Source organism: Misgurnus anguillicaudatus, chromosome 17 (genome assembly GCF_027580225.2).
Source record: "Misgurnus anguillicaudatus chromosome 17, ASM2758022v2, whole genome shotgun sequence".
In the NCBI taxonomy this organism is placed as follows: Eukaryota; Metazoa; Chordata; class Actinopteri; order Cypriniformes; family Cobitidae; genus Misgurnus; species Misgurnus anguillicaudatus.
Genome location: NC_073353.2, coordinates 21489118 through 21507597, shown reverse-complemented (window position 1 = coordinate 21507597; position 18480 = coordinate 21489118). Strand labels below are relative to the sequence as shown.

At 41.5% G+C, this 18480-nt stretch overlaps 1 protein-coding gene across 9 annotated transcripts in view; it reads right to left on the bottom strand.

Moving 5' to 3' along the window:
• Positions 1-18480, bottom strand: part of lrch1 (leucine-rich repeats and calponin homology (CH) domain containing 1) — a 70789-nt gene that overhangs the window by 29145 nt on the left and 23164 nt on the right. For 8 of the 9 annotated variants that reach the window (XM_073855165.1, XM_055215712.2, XM_073855166.1 and 5 more), the window contains exons 3-9: positions 8008-8134; positions 6673-6778; positions 5043-5179; positions 4837-4967; positions 3289-3376; positions 1941-2046; positions 256-341 (exon numbers count right to left, since the gene is read on the bottom strand). In XM_073855165.1, the coding sequence (XP_073711266.1) occupies positions 256-341; positions 1941-2046; positions 3289-3376; positions 4837-4967; positions 5043-5179; positions 6673-6778; positions 8008-8134 (781 nt within the window). The remainder of the gene's footprint in view (positions 1-255; positions 342-1940; positions 2047-3288; positions 3377-4836; positions 4968-5042; positions 5180-6672; positions 6779-8007; positions 8135-18480) is intronic. The other variant, XM_055215713.2, reaches the window with a different exon arrangement.

Here is an 18480-nt window from a genome sequence, read left to right as displayed (position 1 = left end):
AGAGTTGTCACTTCATTTGTGTGTATATTAGAAAGAGTCATGAAGATTGACAAAATGTTATGACGGTGAATAAATCATTTAAAATGCATTCTCCATTTTCTTTCAGGATAAATTGGAAAAATCTAACATGCAATTTGCTTGAAACCAAAAGTAATGCAAGTTAGTTTGGTAAGATAAAATCTATTGAATACTTATTCCGTTCCAATGAAGTCCCACAAATGCAAACATATTTCTAACAGACCATGACTCTCTTACCTTGATATAGTTGATGAACGGTGTACTAAGGGTGGAGTCCCTGTAGCCCAGCTGCCTCTTAAGAGAATCAGATGGACTTCTGTCTGCTGTCATAATCACAAACACACACACATACATCATTAACACATAAAAAGTGTCTCGAATGTGATGCTGCAGGTGACATAATTACCATTGTTAGTCACTAGTACGCAAGAGAAAAAACACCTAAAAGCAACACAACATGTAGTTTTTCGACCTTAAAATCATGTCTCTAAAATTATTTCAGGGGTATAACAACCCTTAACTGGACGAATCCTCCTAGCGGCTACAACCACACGCTACGTTTCGTGGTCGGGTAAAAACCAAGAGGCAACCGTCCGATCTCTAACGTGAAGCCAATACGGAAGTGACTTAAACTGCAATTCATCGACTGGCTGCTAGAGGCTGGCTCCAACAGGGAGTCAAATCCCAAAGACCACCATGTTAAAATAGCCAACTTTACAGACATTGTTGCACATGCATTACAGCCTGGTACAGAAATAGTTTTTGGTCTAGCTAATTTTGCCCTTCATGACAACTGACAACATCTTTATCCGTTTGAATGAAATTAACTGCCACTGAAGTTGAGCTATGTGGGCGTGGTTTCAGCAACCAGCCACTTCAGCTACACCCACATCCCGCCTCTTTACCCATTTTCGGTTAACTGCGAGGCAGGCCCCGCCAACTATTTGCTTCAAAAAAAGCTCTTCACAAACCTATGGGTGACATCATGGACGCTACGTCCATATTTTTTATAGTCTATGGTTGGGACACACAGCCCTTATTAGTTAAATATAGGGCTGTAACGATGAATCGTGCAAATGCGCGTTTTCTCAATTAATTAATTTGAATGAATTACGGTGAAATGCCGGCACATCCGAACGCCTCCCGTGCAGAAACTCCCTTTGTGCCACAGAAGAAGTAGCTTTGCGAATGCTATTCCAGGAAATGTCTACAGGAATATTTATATCGCTGTTCTTCAAATTGTTTCAGGTCTTTTCATAATAATAAAGACTATTTTGAATGATTTCGTTTAACGAGTGTTGCTTTTTTAAATGAACGTTATAAACGACTCCGACTCATAATGATTTTAGATTGATAAGGACTTCCTACTGACCAAATGCTGTAGTACATGCACAAGCTGTGCATGAAACACAGAATCGGAGCCTTGCGATTCAGAATCAATTTCAGACAGGCATTTTTAATGGGACACACGATTAATCGTTACAGCCTTAGTTAAATAGGCAAATAGTTAGAGCTAAATAGCTTAATCAGATTTATTTCAGTTGCCATTGATTCACACAATCATTCTCACATGCACACGCACACACACAGTAGGCAAGTAGAGTAAAGCTATGTCCTTACTATCAGCTTAAAAGCACAACGATCACACACACACTTTTTTTCTTTCTTCCTGAAATGTGCTTAGTTTTCATCTCCTCCATCAATTCTCCTCATGTGCTGACTTCCCAGCCAATATCAACACTTCCTGTCCTGCCCTCCCTTGGGTTTAACCTGAGTCACACACAGCCCGAGATAAACAAATCTGCTGTCTACAGTATCACTACGGTAATGTTGTGTCAGCCCAGTAAGGGGATGTTTTTCTTTACAGGCCTACAGGACAAGTTTCCTGTGCACACAGAAGGAATTGTGTGTGTGAGAGTTACCTGTCAGCGCACTGATATGTTCACTGGAGTCGTCTTTGCTCAAGCCTTCCTCCTCTGTGATGTTAGTCATGGGCACATTCAAGCTGAGACTGTCTTCATCTGATGGCTGGAAAACACACGCACACACATAAACACACACATGTTAATCTTATCTAAATGAGGCCATACAAGAAAATTATACTGTTTTTATATACAGGTAAGTAAATTACTTTAAAAAAAGCTTTACAAACTAAGTAATAATTTGCACACAAACAAAACCTATAAAATAAGTCTTATAGAGTCAATGGTCCCGTTTACCTTTTAATGCTTAATCCTGTTCTGTACACACACACAGTTCAGTAATTTATGGGACTGACAACTGCAACCGAATTAACTCCTGCAAAATGCAGGTAGTGACAACCACATTTACAGAAACTCTGCTTAGTGTGAACATAACCAAACTGAACAACTAGTAGTTAATAAAGTGTTTAAACGTGCATAATGGACATGACAGGTCTCTCTTCTGAAAAAATGTATTCCTAGAAGAGGAAAAAGTCTTCTGTATGCGCGGTGCAGAAATTGACAGATGCACGAGCCTTTGCTGACTAGTGTTGCCAGATCTTGCACTAGAGAAAAATCCAATAATAAACCAAAATAAATTCAAATGCTTTACCTCAAAGATCAAAATATTGGGACCGGCATCTTCACACTTTATTAACACCAAAAACTTGATCGCTTCATGAGCCAAAAGCCATAAACGGTTAAGCGCCAAAACTGTATGTACGTACAAAAAAGACAAGGACCTGGCAACACTGCAAGACAAGCCTCACAAAAGAAGCGTACAATACACAACGCCAAGATGGAGGTTTATTGCAAAAACAATGCTGTTAAATTATTTTGGTCAAAGGCAGCTGTGAGTGATAAGCACGCAAGACGGGAGAACATTTAAATGCGGTTGTCACTCCCGAAAGTTTGCAGTGTGTACGAGACCTAATAGACACAGCGGGTTCCATGCCAAGACATTTTACATTTACATATATGCATTCAATCTATACATTTTTTATTCATTATCCGGCATCCCTTGCAATGGAACCCATGAGCTTTATAATTGCTTTACCAACAGAGCTGCAGTAACACCATCCTTACCTTAACCTTTTTACATTATTAAACTTACAGCCAAACATAATTTAACCAATTTATTAATATAGAAATTCAGATTCACATCATGTGGCAATTACAACCTGTACAGTATTTTAGCTATCAGTTCATGACACAGCACATCCATTAGCAAACTAATAGTAGCACCTTAACTACTGCATAGTTTTACGTATGAAATTAAGTGTAAAAAAAAAACGAAATACACACTGACCTCAGTAGCAGATAGGCGCTTATCTCCATTATCACTGCCCACCCCAGAGTCACTGTCAAGTTTCTTGTGCTGATCAATGTCCTCAATACTGTCACATAAAGAGAGACAGACAGAGAGAGAGAGAGAGAGAGAGAGAGAGAGTGAGAGAACAGCAGTTTAGGAGTTAATATGGGACCTGAAAAATAGACAGACAGAGAGTGTGAGTGAGAGAGAAGGAAAGAAAGAGAGGAGGAGAGAAGAAAGCAGCTAATCTCTTTTATATGAGAAAGGGGAAGAATTCTTGTCTTGCTCGCTCTCTCTCTCTTCTCTCTCTCTCTCTTTTTGATGACTGACCCCTGTAGTCTATTAAAAGGATTCTCATGAGATAAGAATGATAATGACAGGCAACACACACACACACACACACACACACACACACACACACACACACACACACAAGCTACACGACCTGGATTTTTTTTACTGTATTCAACATTCAGGTCATTTATATGCCCATCTAGAGCTGCAAAATTTAGTCAAAAAGATTATACTGCTATTATTTAGACAAATATTACCTTACAATTTACCTGTGTTATGATAGACATTTAAAGTCCCTGTAAATCAGATATTAAGATAGAGACACGTTTAGCTGTGTACACACACGTTTTTATTAAAACGGCAAAACAAAAAAAGGGTTAGAGGAAAAAAATTGGATAGATGAAGCACTGGTTATGTGGATGTGGCCTAAATGTGAGTTTGTCACACCACAGAAAAATGTGTTATTAACCAGCCAACCAAATTTGAATAATGGAAAAAACGGAAAGTAAATAAAATAAGTTATCAAAATCTTGGAAAAATAGGTGTCATTCTCTGCTCTTAAACCCTGGGGGCGTGTCCACTGTCTGCACTGAAACCACGACGACTCGTGGGAAAGCTGTCGTCACTCTTTACTTTGAAATAGCACTGCAGTCTGAATGGATGCTCTCAATTGTGTTAGTGGCGGGGCCACGCGTGATGGCTCAAGTGCATCATTATCCCACTGTTTTAGGTCCGCCAATAAATCCTGAACTCAAAAATGGTGAAAAACTGTTTAATGGTCTACATTTCTAACATTTATAATGTGTTTAGAAACAATTTTCAAAATTGACTTTACAGGGACTTTAACATATAATATTGCTTCTATACAGCTCCTCGGATGAAAACTTCAGTCAGAGTGTTAAGAGTCTTTATGTGATTAAAGTCTTTATAATAAAGCTGTCTAAAGGGGGTCGCACACCGATCGCGCAGCTCAGCGACGCGTCGAGTCACATCTAGGACAACTTGGAGGTATCGTAAACCGGAAGTGCACATTAAATAGCGCGAGCGGCGCCAGATGTTCGTATACTCATAGAAAACAATGTGTTTGATTTTTTAAGAACGGCACGGCACTGTGCGACCCCCTTAAGTTAACACATTAATACGTGCAATTAATTAGATTTGGCTTTTGTCACATTTTTTTCAAAATTATGCCTTGACAGTTTCAGATCAGCCACTTAATCAATAAATGTGACTAATATCATGAGGACTGACCTCCCATTGGTGGGTCGTGTCAAGCTGAGGCGGTCCGTCACAGGCAGGTACAGCCCGTCTGCCATCTTGTCACTACGACATGCCTCCATGGCGAGGTATTTAAATATATGAATCTTACCCTTCATGCAGATCTGAAAGCATCACGGTTTATGTCAGTGGCAGTTGTGTGGCAGCTGAAGTATAAAACGTGTGCGTGTACGCGTTACCTGTGCAGGAGGACTTTGAAGTGGATTGTTTTCCAGTTGTAATGACTGGAGTTGGGTCATTTTTCGATAGCAAACAGGAATAGTGGAAACTTTATTACAGGAGAAGTCAAACTTCACCAGAGGTAGATCTGATAAATCTAAAACACACAGATAAAGACAGAAATTAAGTTTTCTTTCATGGTGGGAACTTCTATTAAAAATGTATGAAATAAAATGCATTTTGGGACAAAGCCGAGGCTGTGTCCAAAATAGCACCCTATACACTATTTGAGGGGACATCTATTTGTAGTGATGTCTGAAATTATATTGGACATTGTCGTGTGCGCTTATTTAATCCCATAATGCACCACAATAATAAGTGAACAACGGATGTACAGTCAACGGAGTCGCTACCCCTTCCCTGTGAAGCGCACCCCAAAAGAAACTTCCTTGTCTTGACACAAGATGGAGCATACAGAGCTTCCGACGCTTAGTGTCCAAATTCTCTCACTTGTTTTATTTACTCATTCAAGTGAACTATACAGTATATAGGGGGCAATTTCGGACACAGACAGAGATAATTTTGTCAGATTAAGCTCATATGTGAAGACAGCCTTATCCCCCAAACTGTGGCTAAGTATATGCCCACTCACACACAAACAATTACGAATATTAAAATGAAAAGAATAAAATTGCAACAAGCTCTGAATAACAAAATAATAACATAAATAATTTTGCATTTCTTATTATTTAATTCAGAATGACATACTCTATCATCTACAAAGCTCCTTCAAATAAATAAAGGATAATGACTGAGCTTTGTGTTATTTAAGGTACAACCTACAATAAATGATCTCATCTGAATCAAGTAGTTCTTAATGTTGTCATTAATAGGGCAACAAACAGTAGGACTGTTTAGCTTTGACAGCATCACATCACCACTATCTCATTAAAAATGTGTGTGCTGGCTTTAGATCAGATAAACAGATATATTACAAAAAAAGACCTTAGACATCCAGAATTCCACTGCGGTACAGAGGGGGCATCCAAAGGTTATAATCAGTATAACCCCCCCAGTCACATTAGCTACAAGAGACAGAGACAGAGCGACAGGCTACCATTCGTTTTTAATGGAAGTGGCCGTTTGCCAGCGACAAGCGACGAGCTCGCCTAGCTTAATAATTAGTTAAGCTACTCAATTTTAGCCAAAACTCATTTCTTTTTGCCAAGGTAAGCTGTTGATATTATGCCAACATGCTTCACACAATGCTTGGCTCGCACAATCATTTTAGCACTTAGCAAAATTTCTTACTGTTATATAAAGGAACACACCAACACTTTTCAGTTATGCTCTTGGCAGTCAGCATTTCCTTAAGAATAAAAACTTGCAAAAATAGTAAGAAGGTGTCATTTGTTTTGATTGTTTTTCGGTAAGCAATCAGTGGTGGTAATGAAGTCATGACACAACTAAACCCTGAATAAACAGGTGGCAGGAGTCAAGGTCAAACAAAGGTAACATTTTCCATATGTTGTGTAGCATGATGTGGCTTGTATGAGGTGAGTTGTAATATGTGATGTGACAAGTAGTTATAAGGTTGTAGTAGTCTATGAGATTAAGTCCACACACATACGCACAGTACTGTATGCTCACCCTCTGGTAGGACACAGAGAAGATTTCGATGCACGTTGAGTTCTCTAAGGGCTTTTAGTCGGCCAATGTGGCGTGGAAGAGCTGTGATTTCATTACAGCTTACATCCTGATAAGAAACAATTAGAGGAAGAGTTTAGAGTTACACTTCACCTTTCTCTCAAACACCAAGCTTCTGCACAGCCTTTTATTTGATTACACTCATTTTAACTTAATGATCTGGAGTTGTAAATAACGAGTGTTAGAAGTTTATTACTGTGCATGCTTGGGCTACAATGTGATTGGTTGAAGCAACTCTAAAGGAGACTGAAAGAGATTAAGATTTTTCGAGCGTGTCATACATTTTTCTGCATAAGTCTGAAAGTTTCAGAGGCCACTAACATTGCCACAGTCCATTAAGTTATAAATAAAAACAAGAAAACAAAAAATTCTGTGAGACAGCGACATGCAGTATAAATATATATACATACTCAGTTGAGAGGGTGAGTCAATAGTCCCTTTCACACATACAGTCTTTACTGGTAATTTACTGGTAAATTGCAGTTAACATGTCATGTGTGAACAGAACCTTCCGGTAAATCAGTGCTCCCAATTTACCAGTAAGACAGGTTGTAAGATTACCAGTAATTTACCGGTAAGCGCTATGTGTGAACGATAAAATATAGGATTACTGGCATTTAGAACGGACGACGTCAGACCGCGCTGACAGATCGGGCCAATCAGAAAGTTTTTTATACAGGTGACGAGTTTGCCCCCGAACTGTTTACGGACGTTTCCACACACAAGCTGCTTAAAAGTCGAGCACACCTGAAGTTAACATCCACATTTCTTCACCAAAGTTGTTTAAAACAGCTTTTTTTGCCATGTTGCCGACGTCCTTAGCACACCATCTGTGAAGCCTAATGTGCAAAAGCAGGTTGACGCCACCTCACGCAATTTGTTTGGTCACGAGCAACTTCGCGACCGTTTGCCACAGATGTGAAAACAACAAAATACTGACCGTGGATATTAAGTCATAACCCGCCATTGTTTACAAATACGACACGGAGCTCGCCGGCCGTGCACCCGCGCGCCACAGGTTACTTCCGCTTTCTCTCCGAGTTTACCGGTATTTTGATACTGATATGTGAATGATGTCTTACTGGAGCGTCACTGCATGTGTGAACAGCACATTTTTGTACCGGTATTTACTGGTAAATTCATTCCGGTAAATTAATGGTAATTTAACAGAATTACTGTGTGAAAGAGGCTATTGTGTTCATTTTACTGTATACCCAAAGCACAAAGTATTACAGACATCTTATTCATATGTAGAAATCAGAGGTAACACACACTTACCAGTTCCATGAGACTGGTGAGCTGACCAATGCTTTCTGGAAGTGCGTTGAGTTTGTTATTGCTGGCATTGAGAACTCGCAGAGGAAGACCACACACACACGCTGGCAGCACTGACAGCTGATTCCGGCTACACAACCACAAGGTTCAACAAAACACGTTACAATATCATAATGCTGCTGAACCTACCAAATACCCGACCTCCAGCATAAAAATATATCTGGAATACTAAATTCTGATTTCTCGGTCGATAACTGGGTTGATGTTTATTTGGTACACACTTAAAAATACTTTAAAACATATTTAAAGGTGCATCCAGCACATATTGTCGTCTTGGACTTGAATGTAACATCCCACAAAAATCTTTTATATTTAAACTTATATAAATAAAAATTCCAACTTTATATATTCTTTGAAAAAGTCTCTTGAAAAATTATGTTTTAAAGGTCCAGTGTGGGTTTTTTAGCAGCATCTAGTGGTGAGATTGCAAATTGCAACCAACCTCTCAGTCCACAGCTCACCCCTCAATTTTGAAACGCATATAGACGGTTTCATTGGACGCACGTGCGCTGACGCGATACACGTCTGGATCCGAACTTTACTTTCGCTTTTTTAATGGTCTGACTAGTTGCTAAACTGATCTCTTGAACAAATGTCTCGTCAAAAATAACAAATGTTTTGGTTTCCTAGGTAATCTATGTGTGTTTTTTGCTTAAACTACGTTTAAAGAACTTTGTTGTTATTTATTCTTAGCGGAGTTTACCGGAAGTTACGTGCGGACCACGACAGCCGCTTGTTTATGTTGTTACTGCTGAAACCATCTATAGAAGCTACGATAGCCGTGACAGGACGAACTTGTCATCGTCTAAGACAATGGGTACATCCCAATTCGAAAGCTGTGTCCTCCGAAGGCCATATTCGAAGGCCAATGACGTCACCATGCAGCGACGAAGGATGTCCCAGTTCGGAGGCTTATTCAAAAGCCTAAAGATGTGGCCTCCAAATGTGTGCTTTTTCAGTAATATAATGGATCATTAGGACATTATAGGCTCCATCCTTCGATGTTCGCATCCTTCGGGATGTACCCAATGTAAGGATGAAACGTGCTCTGTAGAATGGTTTATCCGTTTAGGGCTACTGTAGAAACATGGTGGCTACTTCCATGTTAGGAGGCCCGCAGTGTTTGTAGTTAAAAAACAACTCTTTCTAAGGTAATAAAACAATACAGTTAATTTTGTAAGGTCTTCAATTGAATAAACAACTGATAATATAGTTATGTATACTATATTGCATTTCTGTCAAGAAATCCTTATAAAAGTCCCACATTGCACCTTTAAGGATGTTTAGATATTTTTCCTGGAAGACATGACAAAAATACAATACTAACTGATGACACATGACATGACTAATGTTTTCCTCGCTCATGTGTGTGTCCCAGTAATACTACATCAGTCCTGTCTGCACCACAGCACATTAACTTACAATTATGCTTTAACAGGAAGAGAGAAACTTTTTCTGGGTTCATGAAAACCATTAGATGAACTTTGCAATGTTGTTATGTCCTTTGCAATTTTCCTGTTATGACTGAAAGAGGACGGACAAATAATGTCCAGCTGTATGTGCTAACAAAGACTATAATAAAAACATGTCAATCTCTGCGTGTAAGTGTTCCCACCTTTTCCTTTCGCTTTTATGTTTTCCATATTTTTATTATGTTGGCTTGAGAAAGCCAACATACTGTTGTTGCACTTAAACTTATTATTATTATGTTGGATTGACAAAGCCAACATACTGATATTGTATTTAAACTTATTATTATTCGTCTTCTTCTTCTTCTTCTTCTTCTTCTTCTTCTTCTTCTTCTGAGACTAAAATTTCTGCGGCTAACTCGTCCGACAGCTTTCAAGCTACATCCACGAAATTTTCCATGGACATTCTGGCTGGTCTAAAGAAGTGTGCTATATCTTTTTGACGGGATCCGACTTACAGAATTCCTAAAACGGGACATAAAACTTCCGAAAAGTCCCATTTACTTAACATTGCGACAAACTTTGACAGGTCATAGCTCCGAGTGAGAAATTTGTAGAAACTTGTGGCTTACCATATTTAAGGAAGCTGACAGGCACTGTGAGAACATACCTCACATTGGGGTGTAAGTTTCACCCCTGGGGTGTAGGAGGCCCCCAAAATTCCCCATTGACTTATAACTGGGCAGGAAACACGCCCATATTAGGGAATAAAAACGTTCCAGATGGAATATCTTCGCTTTACAGTGTCATAGAGACATGGGGGTGGGCTCATTTTACTCAGGCATCCAATCAGTCTCTCTGGATCATCCCATAACAATTAAGCCACGCCCCTAGCAACCATTTTTGGGCACCCTAGCAACATCTCCCATAGACTGCCATTATAAAATGCCCAGATGGATATCTTTGCAGCACAGTGTCACAGAGACATGGGGGTGGGCTCATTTTACTCAGGCATCCAATCAGTCTCTAAGGATTCTTATTGAGCTATTAAGCCACGCCCCTAGCAACCAAATATGAGCACCCTAGCAACATAATAAACAAAGCCTTATATCTCTGGATCCGAACATCATAGAGACATGGGGGTTGGGTCTTTTGGTCATGTTAGCTTCATGCTAGCTTCAAGCTAAGTCATACTAGCTTCATGCTAGTTTCATGCTAGCTTTATGCTAATTTCATAATAAATCCTTCTAACTTCATGCTTATTCATGTTAGCATCATGCTAGCTTCATGCTAATTCATGTTAGAATCATGCTAGCTTCATGCTAATTCATGTTAACATCATGCTAGCTTCATGCTAATTCATGTTAACATCATGCTAGCTTAATAATAATTCATGTTAGCATCATGCTAGCTTCATGCTAATTCATATTAGCATCATGCTAGCTTCATGCTAATTCATGTTAGCATCATGCTAGCTTCATGCTAATTCATGTTAGCATCATGCTAGCTTCATGCTAATTCATGTTAGCATCATGCTAGCTTCATGCTAATTCATGTTAGCATCATGCTAGCTTCATGCTAATTCATGTTAGCATCATGCTAGCTTCATGCTAATTCATGTTAGCATCATGCTAGCTTCATGCTAATTCATGTTAGCATCATGCTAGCTTCATGCTAACTTCATGCTAATTCATGTTAGCATCATACTAGCTTCATGCTAATTCATGTTAGCATCATGCTAGCTTCATGCTAATTCATGCTAGCTTCATGCTAATTCATGTTAGCATCATGCTTACTTCATGCTAATTCATGTTAGCATCATGTTAGCTTCATGCTAATTCATGTTAGCATCATGCTAGCTTCATGCTAATTCATGTTAGGATCATGCTAGCTTCATGCTAACTTCATGCTAATTCATGTTAGCATCATACTAGCTTCATGCTAATTCATGTTAGCATCATGCTAGCTTCATGCTAATTCATGTTAGCATCATGCTAGCTTGATGCTAATTCATGTTAGCATCATGCTTACTTCATGTTAATTCATGTTAGCATCATGCTAGCTTCATGCTAATTCATGTTAGCATCATGCTAGCTTCATGTTAGCTTCATGCTAATTCATGTTAGCATCATGCTAGCTTCATGCTAATTCATGTTAGCATCATGCTAGCTTCATGCTAATTCATGTTAGCATCATGCTAGCTTCATGCTAATTCATGTTAGCATCATCCTAGCTTCATGCTAATTCATGTTAGCATCATGCTAGCTTCATGCTAATGCATGTTAGCATCATGCTAGCTTCATGCTAATGCATGTTAGCATCATGCTAGCTTCATGCTAATTCGTGTTAGCATCATGCTAGCTTCATGCTAATTCATGTTAGCATCATGCTAGCTTCATGCTAATTCGTGTTAGCATCATGCTAGCTTCATGCTAATTCATGTTAGCATCATGCTAGCTTCATGCTAATTCATGTTAGCTTCATGCTAATTCGTGTTAGCATCATGCTAGCTTCATGCTAATTCATGTTAGCATCATGCTGGCTTCATGCTAATTCATGTTGGCATCATGCTAACTTCATGCTTATTCATGTTAGCATAATGCTAGCTTCATGCTAATAATGCTAACTTGATGCTAGCTTCATGCTAATCATGTTAGCTTCATGCTAGCTTCATGCTAATTCATGTTAGCATCATGCTAGCTTCATGCTATTTCATGTTAGCATCATGCTAGCTTCATGCTAATCATGCTAACTTGATGCTAGCTTCAGGCTAATCATGTTAGCTTCATGCTAGCTTCAGGCTAATCATGCTAGCTTTATGTTAAATCAGGCTAGCTTCATACTTAAACATACTAACAGCCAGATAGCCTACTAAACTAAACTTCTGTCAAACCGTTTTTAACGTTCAGGCCAGGCTTTGTCAAGCCAACATAAAGTTTGTCAACAAACTTTTCTATCTAGTTATTATGTTGGCTTGAGAAAGCCAACATACTGTTGTTGCACTTAAACTTATTATTATGTTGGCTTGAGAAAGCCAACATACTGTTGTTGCACTTAAACTTATTATGTTGGCTTGAGAAAGCCAACATACTGTTGTTGCACTTAAACTTATTTTTATTTTTATTCTTCTTTTTCTTCTGACCTAAAAATTTCTAACTCTAACTCCTCCTAGAGCTTTCAAGCTACAGCCACCAAACTTTCCACAGACCTTCAGTCTGATTTGACTTGAGTTGCTATATCTTTTCTAAGGGATCGGACTTACGGTTCTCCTAAACCGTCCGATCAAACATCCCAAAAAAGTCCCATAGACTTACATTCATAGAATGTTTAGGCTGAGTGTTTATTTTCAAATTCTAACTGTCAACTCTCATTCATACAAATACATTACATCATCTCTCAACCTCTCTCAGTCTATCTCTGTCTCACAAAACTCACTCAATAGCACAGACAAACTCAACTACACACACACACAGACACACACACACACACACAACCACACAGACACACAATCACACACAACTACACACAGACACACAACTACACACAGACACACACACAATTACACACACAAACACAAAATTATATATAACATACTGTCACAAAAACAAACACACACACACACACACACACACACACAACTACACACAACTACACACACACACACACACACACACACACACACACACACAAAAAAACACACACACACACTAATACACACACACACACACACACACACACAACTACACACACAACTACACACACACACACACACACACACACACAAACACACACACAACCACACACACACACAAACACACACACACACACATACACACACACACACACACACACACACAGAAACACAATATTATACACACACACACACACACAAATGCCCCAAATGCCTCATCTGCCCCAACTGCCCCATTCTGTCCCAAATGCCTCATCTGCCCCATTCTGCCCAAACTGCCCTAAATGCCCCAACTGCCCTAAATGCCTCAACTACCCAATTCTGCCCCAAATGCCCCAACTACCCTAAATGCCCCGTCTGCCCCAAACACCCAATTCTGCCCCGACTGCCTTGAATGCCCCATCTGCCCCGTCTGCCCCAACTACCCAATTCTGCCCCAACTGCCCCATTCTGCCCCAACTGCCCTAAATGCCCCATCTGCCCTAAATGCCCCATCTGCCCTAAATGCCCCATCTGCCCTAAATGCCTCATCTGCCCCATTCTGCCCAAAATGCCCTAAATGCCCCAACTGCCCTAAATGCCTCAAATGCCCCAACTGCCTCATCTGCCCCATTCTGCCCCAACTGCCCTAAATGCCCCATCTGCCCTAAATGCCCCATCTGCCCTAAATGCCCCATCTGCCCTAAATGCCTCATCTGCCCCATTCTGCCCAAACTGCCCTAAATGCCCCACCTGCCCTAAATGCCTCAAATGCCCCAACTGCCTCATCTGCCCCATTCTGCACCAACTGCCCTAAATGCCCCAACTGCTCTAAATGCCCCAACTGCCCTAAATGCCCCAACTGCCCTAAATGCCCCAACTGCCCTAACTGCCCTAAATGCCTCAAATGCCCCAACTGCCTCATCTGCCCCATTCTGCCCCAACTGCCCTAAATGCCCCAACTGCTCTAAATGCCCCAACTGCCCTAAATGCCCCATCTGCCCTAAATGCCCCGTCTGGCACAATTATCCAATTCTGCCCCAACTACCCTAAATGCCCCATCTGCCACAAATGCCCCATCTGCCCCATTCTGCCCCAACTGCCCAATTCTGCCCCAACTAACACATCTGCCCCAACTAACTTAACTGCCCCAACTGCAGCACCATCTATTACTCTCAGACTAGGCTTTCTCAAGCCAACATAAAGTTTGTTCACAAACTTTAACCTCATCTAGTTATTATTATTCTTCTTTTTCTTCTGAGACTAAAATTTCTAACTCTAACTCCTCCTAGAGCTTTTAAGCTACAGACACCAAACTTTGCACAGACCTTCAATCTGATCTGACTTGAGTTGCTATATCTTTTCTAAGCGATCGGACTTACGGTTCTCCTAAACCGTCCGATCAAACATCCCAAAAAAGTCCCATAGACTTACATTCATAGAATGTTTAGGCTGAGTGTTTATTTTCAAATTCTAACTGTCAACTCTCATTCATACAAATACATTACATCATCTCTCAACCTCTCTCAGTCTATCTCTGTCTCACAAAACTCACTCAATAGCACAGACAAACACAACTACACACATACACACACAGACACACAACCACACAGACACACAACCACACACAACTACACACAGACACACAACTACACACAGACACACACACAATTACACACACAAACACAAAATTATATATAACATACTGTCACAAAAACACAGACTCACACACACACACACACAACCGCACACAACTACACACACACACACACACACACACACACACACACACACACACACACACACACACACACACACACACACACACACACACAGAAACACAATATTACACACACAAACACACACATAAATGTCCCAACTGCCCTCATCTGCCACAAATGCCCCAACCGCCCCATTTTGCCCCAAATGTCCCATTTGCCCCAACTGGCCAATTCTGCCCCAAATGCCTCATCTGCCCCAAATGCCTCATCTGCCCCAACTGCCCCATTCTGTCCCAAATGCCTCATCTGCCCCATTCTGCCCAAACTGCCCTAAATGCCCCAACTGCCCTAAATGCCCCAACTACCCAATTCTGCCGCAAATGCCCCAACTACCCTAAATGTCCCGTCTGCCCCAAACACCCAATTCTGCCCCAACTGCCCTAAATGCCCCATCTGCCCCAAATGCCCCGTCTGCCCCAAATGCCCCGTCTGCCCCAATTACCCAATTCTGCCCCAAATGCCCCATTCTGCCCCAACTGCCCTAAATGCCCCAACTGCCCTAAATGCCCTAAATGCCCCAACTGCCCTAGATGCCCCATCTGCCCTAAATGCCCCATCTGCCCCATTCTGCCCAAACTGCCCTAAATGCCTCAAATGCCCCAACTGCCTCATCTGCCCCATTCTGCCCCAACTGCCCTAAATGCCCCATCTGCGCTAAATGCCCCAACTGCCCTAAATGCCCCAACTACCCAATTCTGCCGCAAATGCCCCAACTACCCTAAATGTCCCGTCTGCCCCAAACACCCAATTCTGCCCCAACTGCCCTAAATGCCCCATCTGCCCCAAATGCCCCGTCTGCCCCAATTACCCAATTCTGCCCCAAATGCCCCATTCTGCCCCAACTGCCCTAAATGCCCCAACTGCCCTAAATGCCCTAAATGCCCCAACTGCCCTAGATGCCCCATCTGCCCTAAATGCCCCATCTGCCCCATTCTGCCCAAACTGCCCTAAATGCCCCAACTGCCCTAAATGCCTCAAATGCCCCAACTGCCTCATCTGCCCCATTCTGCCCCAACTGCCCTAAATGCCCCATCTGCCCTAAATGCCCCATCTGCCCTAAATGCCTCATCTGCCCCATTCTGCCCAAACTGCCCTAAATGCCCCAACTGCCCTAAATGCCTCAAATGCCCCAACTGCCTCATTCTGCCCCAACTGCCCTAAATGCCCCAACTGCTCTAAATGCCCCAACTGCCCTAAATGCCCCAACTGCCCTAAATGCCACACACACACACACACACACACACACACACACACAAACACACACAGACACAGACACACAACTACACACAGACACACAACCACAAAATTACACACACAAACACAGTATTACACACCCAATCATACTCACACAAACACACACATAAATGTCCCAACTGCCCTAAATGCCCCATTCTGCCCCAAATGCCTCATCTGCCCCAACCGCCCCATTTTGCCCCAAATGCCCCATTTGCCCCAATTGGCCAATTCTGCTCCAAATGCCTCATCTGCCCCAACTGCCCCATTCTGCCCCAAATGCCTGATCTGCCCCATTCTGCCCTAAATGCCCGATCTACCCCAAATGCCCCATCTGCCCCAACTACCCAATTCTGCCCCAAATGCCCCAACTACCCTAAATGCCCCAACTGCCTCATCTGCCCCAACTGCCTTAAATGCCCCAACTGCTCTAAATGCCCCAACTGCCCTAAATACCCCATCTGCCCCAAATGCCCCGTCTGCCCCAACTACTCAATTCTGCCCCAAATGCCCCAACTGCCCCATCTGCCCTAAATGCCCCAACTGCCCTAAATGCCCCATCTGCCCTAAATGCCCCATCTGCCCTAAATGCCCCATCTGCCCTAAATGCCCCAACTGCCCCAACTGCCCCATTCTGCCCTAAATGCCCCAACTGCCCTAAATGCCTCAAATGCCCCAACTGCCTCATCTGCCCCATTCTGCCCCAACTGCCCTAAATGCCCCAACTGCTCTAAATGCCCCAACTGCCCTAAATGCCCCATCTGCCCCAACTGCCCTAAATGCCCCAACTGCCCTAAATGCCCCATCTGCCCTAAATGCCCCATCTGCCCTAAATGCCCCATCTGCCCTAAATGCCCCATCTGCCCTAAATGCCCCAACTGCCCCATTCTGCCCTAAATGCCCCAACTGCCCTAAATGCCTCAAATGCCCCAACTGCCTCATCTGCCCCATTCTGCCCCAACTGCCCTAAATGCCCCAACTGCTCTAAATGCCCCAACTGCCCTAAATGCCCCATCTGCCCCAATTATCCAATTCTGCCCCAAATGCCCCAACTACCCTAAATGCCCCATCTGCCCCAAATGCCCCATTCTGCCCCAACTGCCCAATTCTGCCCCAACTAACCCATCTGCCCCAACTAACTTAACTGCCCCAACTGCAGCTCCAGCTATTACTCTCAGACTAGGCTTTCTCAAGCCAACATAAAGTTTGTTCACAAACTTTAACCTCATCTAGTTATTATTATTATTATTCTTTTTCTGAGACTAAAATTTCTAACTCTAACTCGTCCTAGAGCTTTCAAGCTACAGCCATCAAACTTTGGACAGACCTTCGGTCTGATCTGACTCGAGTTGCTATATCTTTTCTAACTGATGGGACCTTCCGAATTCCTAAACGGGGCGCTGAAACACCCCAAAATTTCCATTGACTTAACATTGAGACAAACTTTGACGGGTCATAGCTGCGAGTGAGAAACTTGTAGAAACTTGTGGCTTACCACATCTAAGGAGTCTGACAGGCTCTGTAAGAACATACCTCACAATGGGGTGTAAGCTGTACCCCTGGGGTGTAAGGAGCCCCCAAAATTTCCCATTGACTTATAATGGGGCAGGAAACATGCCCATAAAAGGGAATAAAAGCGTCCCAGATGGAATATCTTCACTTTAGAGCAGGGGTCTCAAACTCAAACTGGCTTGGGGCCATTTCTGAGACTGACATTTCATCAGAGGGCCGCACAGCTATTTTAACGTTAAAAAAAGTACAATATTTCTTTAAAATATTTTTTAATGTATAATAATACTTGAAAATATATAAACAGTGTTTTTATTTTTTAATATACATTATTTTATAAAAGTAAGTAATTTTTTTTTCACCTTATTAGGCTTTGAATTATTAACTAAGGCCTATTAAAACTAACAAATTTAATTCCTATACATTTATAAACTTATAAAAAATGTACCAACAGTAAGTGTTTCTTTTTTATTTATTTTTGACTGTTTTCAGTCATAGTATTGACTTTATTATGTTCCTTTTTGTTATTCCACCGTTTTAATGCATTTGCTATTATATTTAGAAAAATAATAATAAGTTAAAGTGATCCTAAAATATTTGGATGGGTAGTCAATGTTACATAAGCTAGTTGGACAGTAAAAATAAATAATACTGCTCTATGTATAAGCAAGCAAGATAATAATGTATTATACTTCATATATATTTCATATAGAAGTGTACATACTTGTATCCTCTGTAATTTCTCCTCATCTTTCCTCTTTTCCTAACCTGGGCACTTTGATGGGTCATTTTCTCATCCGTAGTTTAATATTAA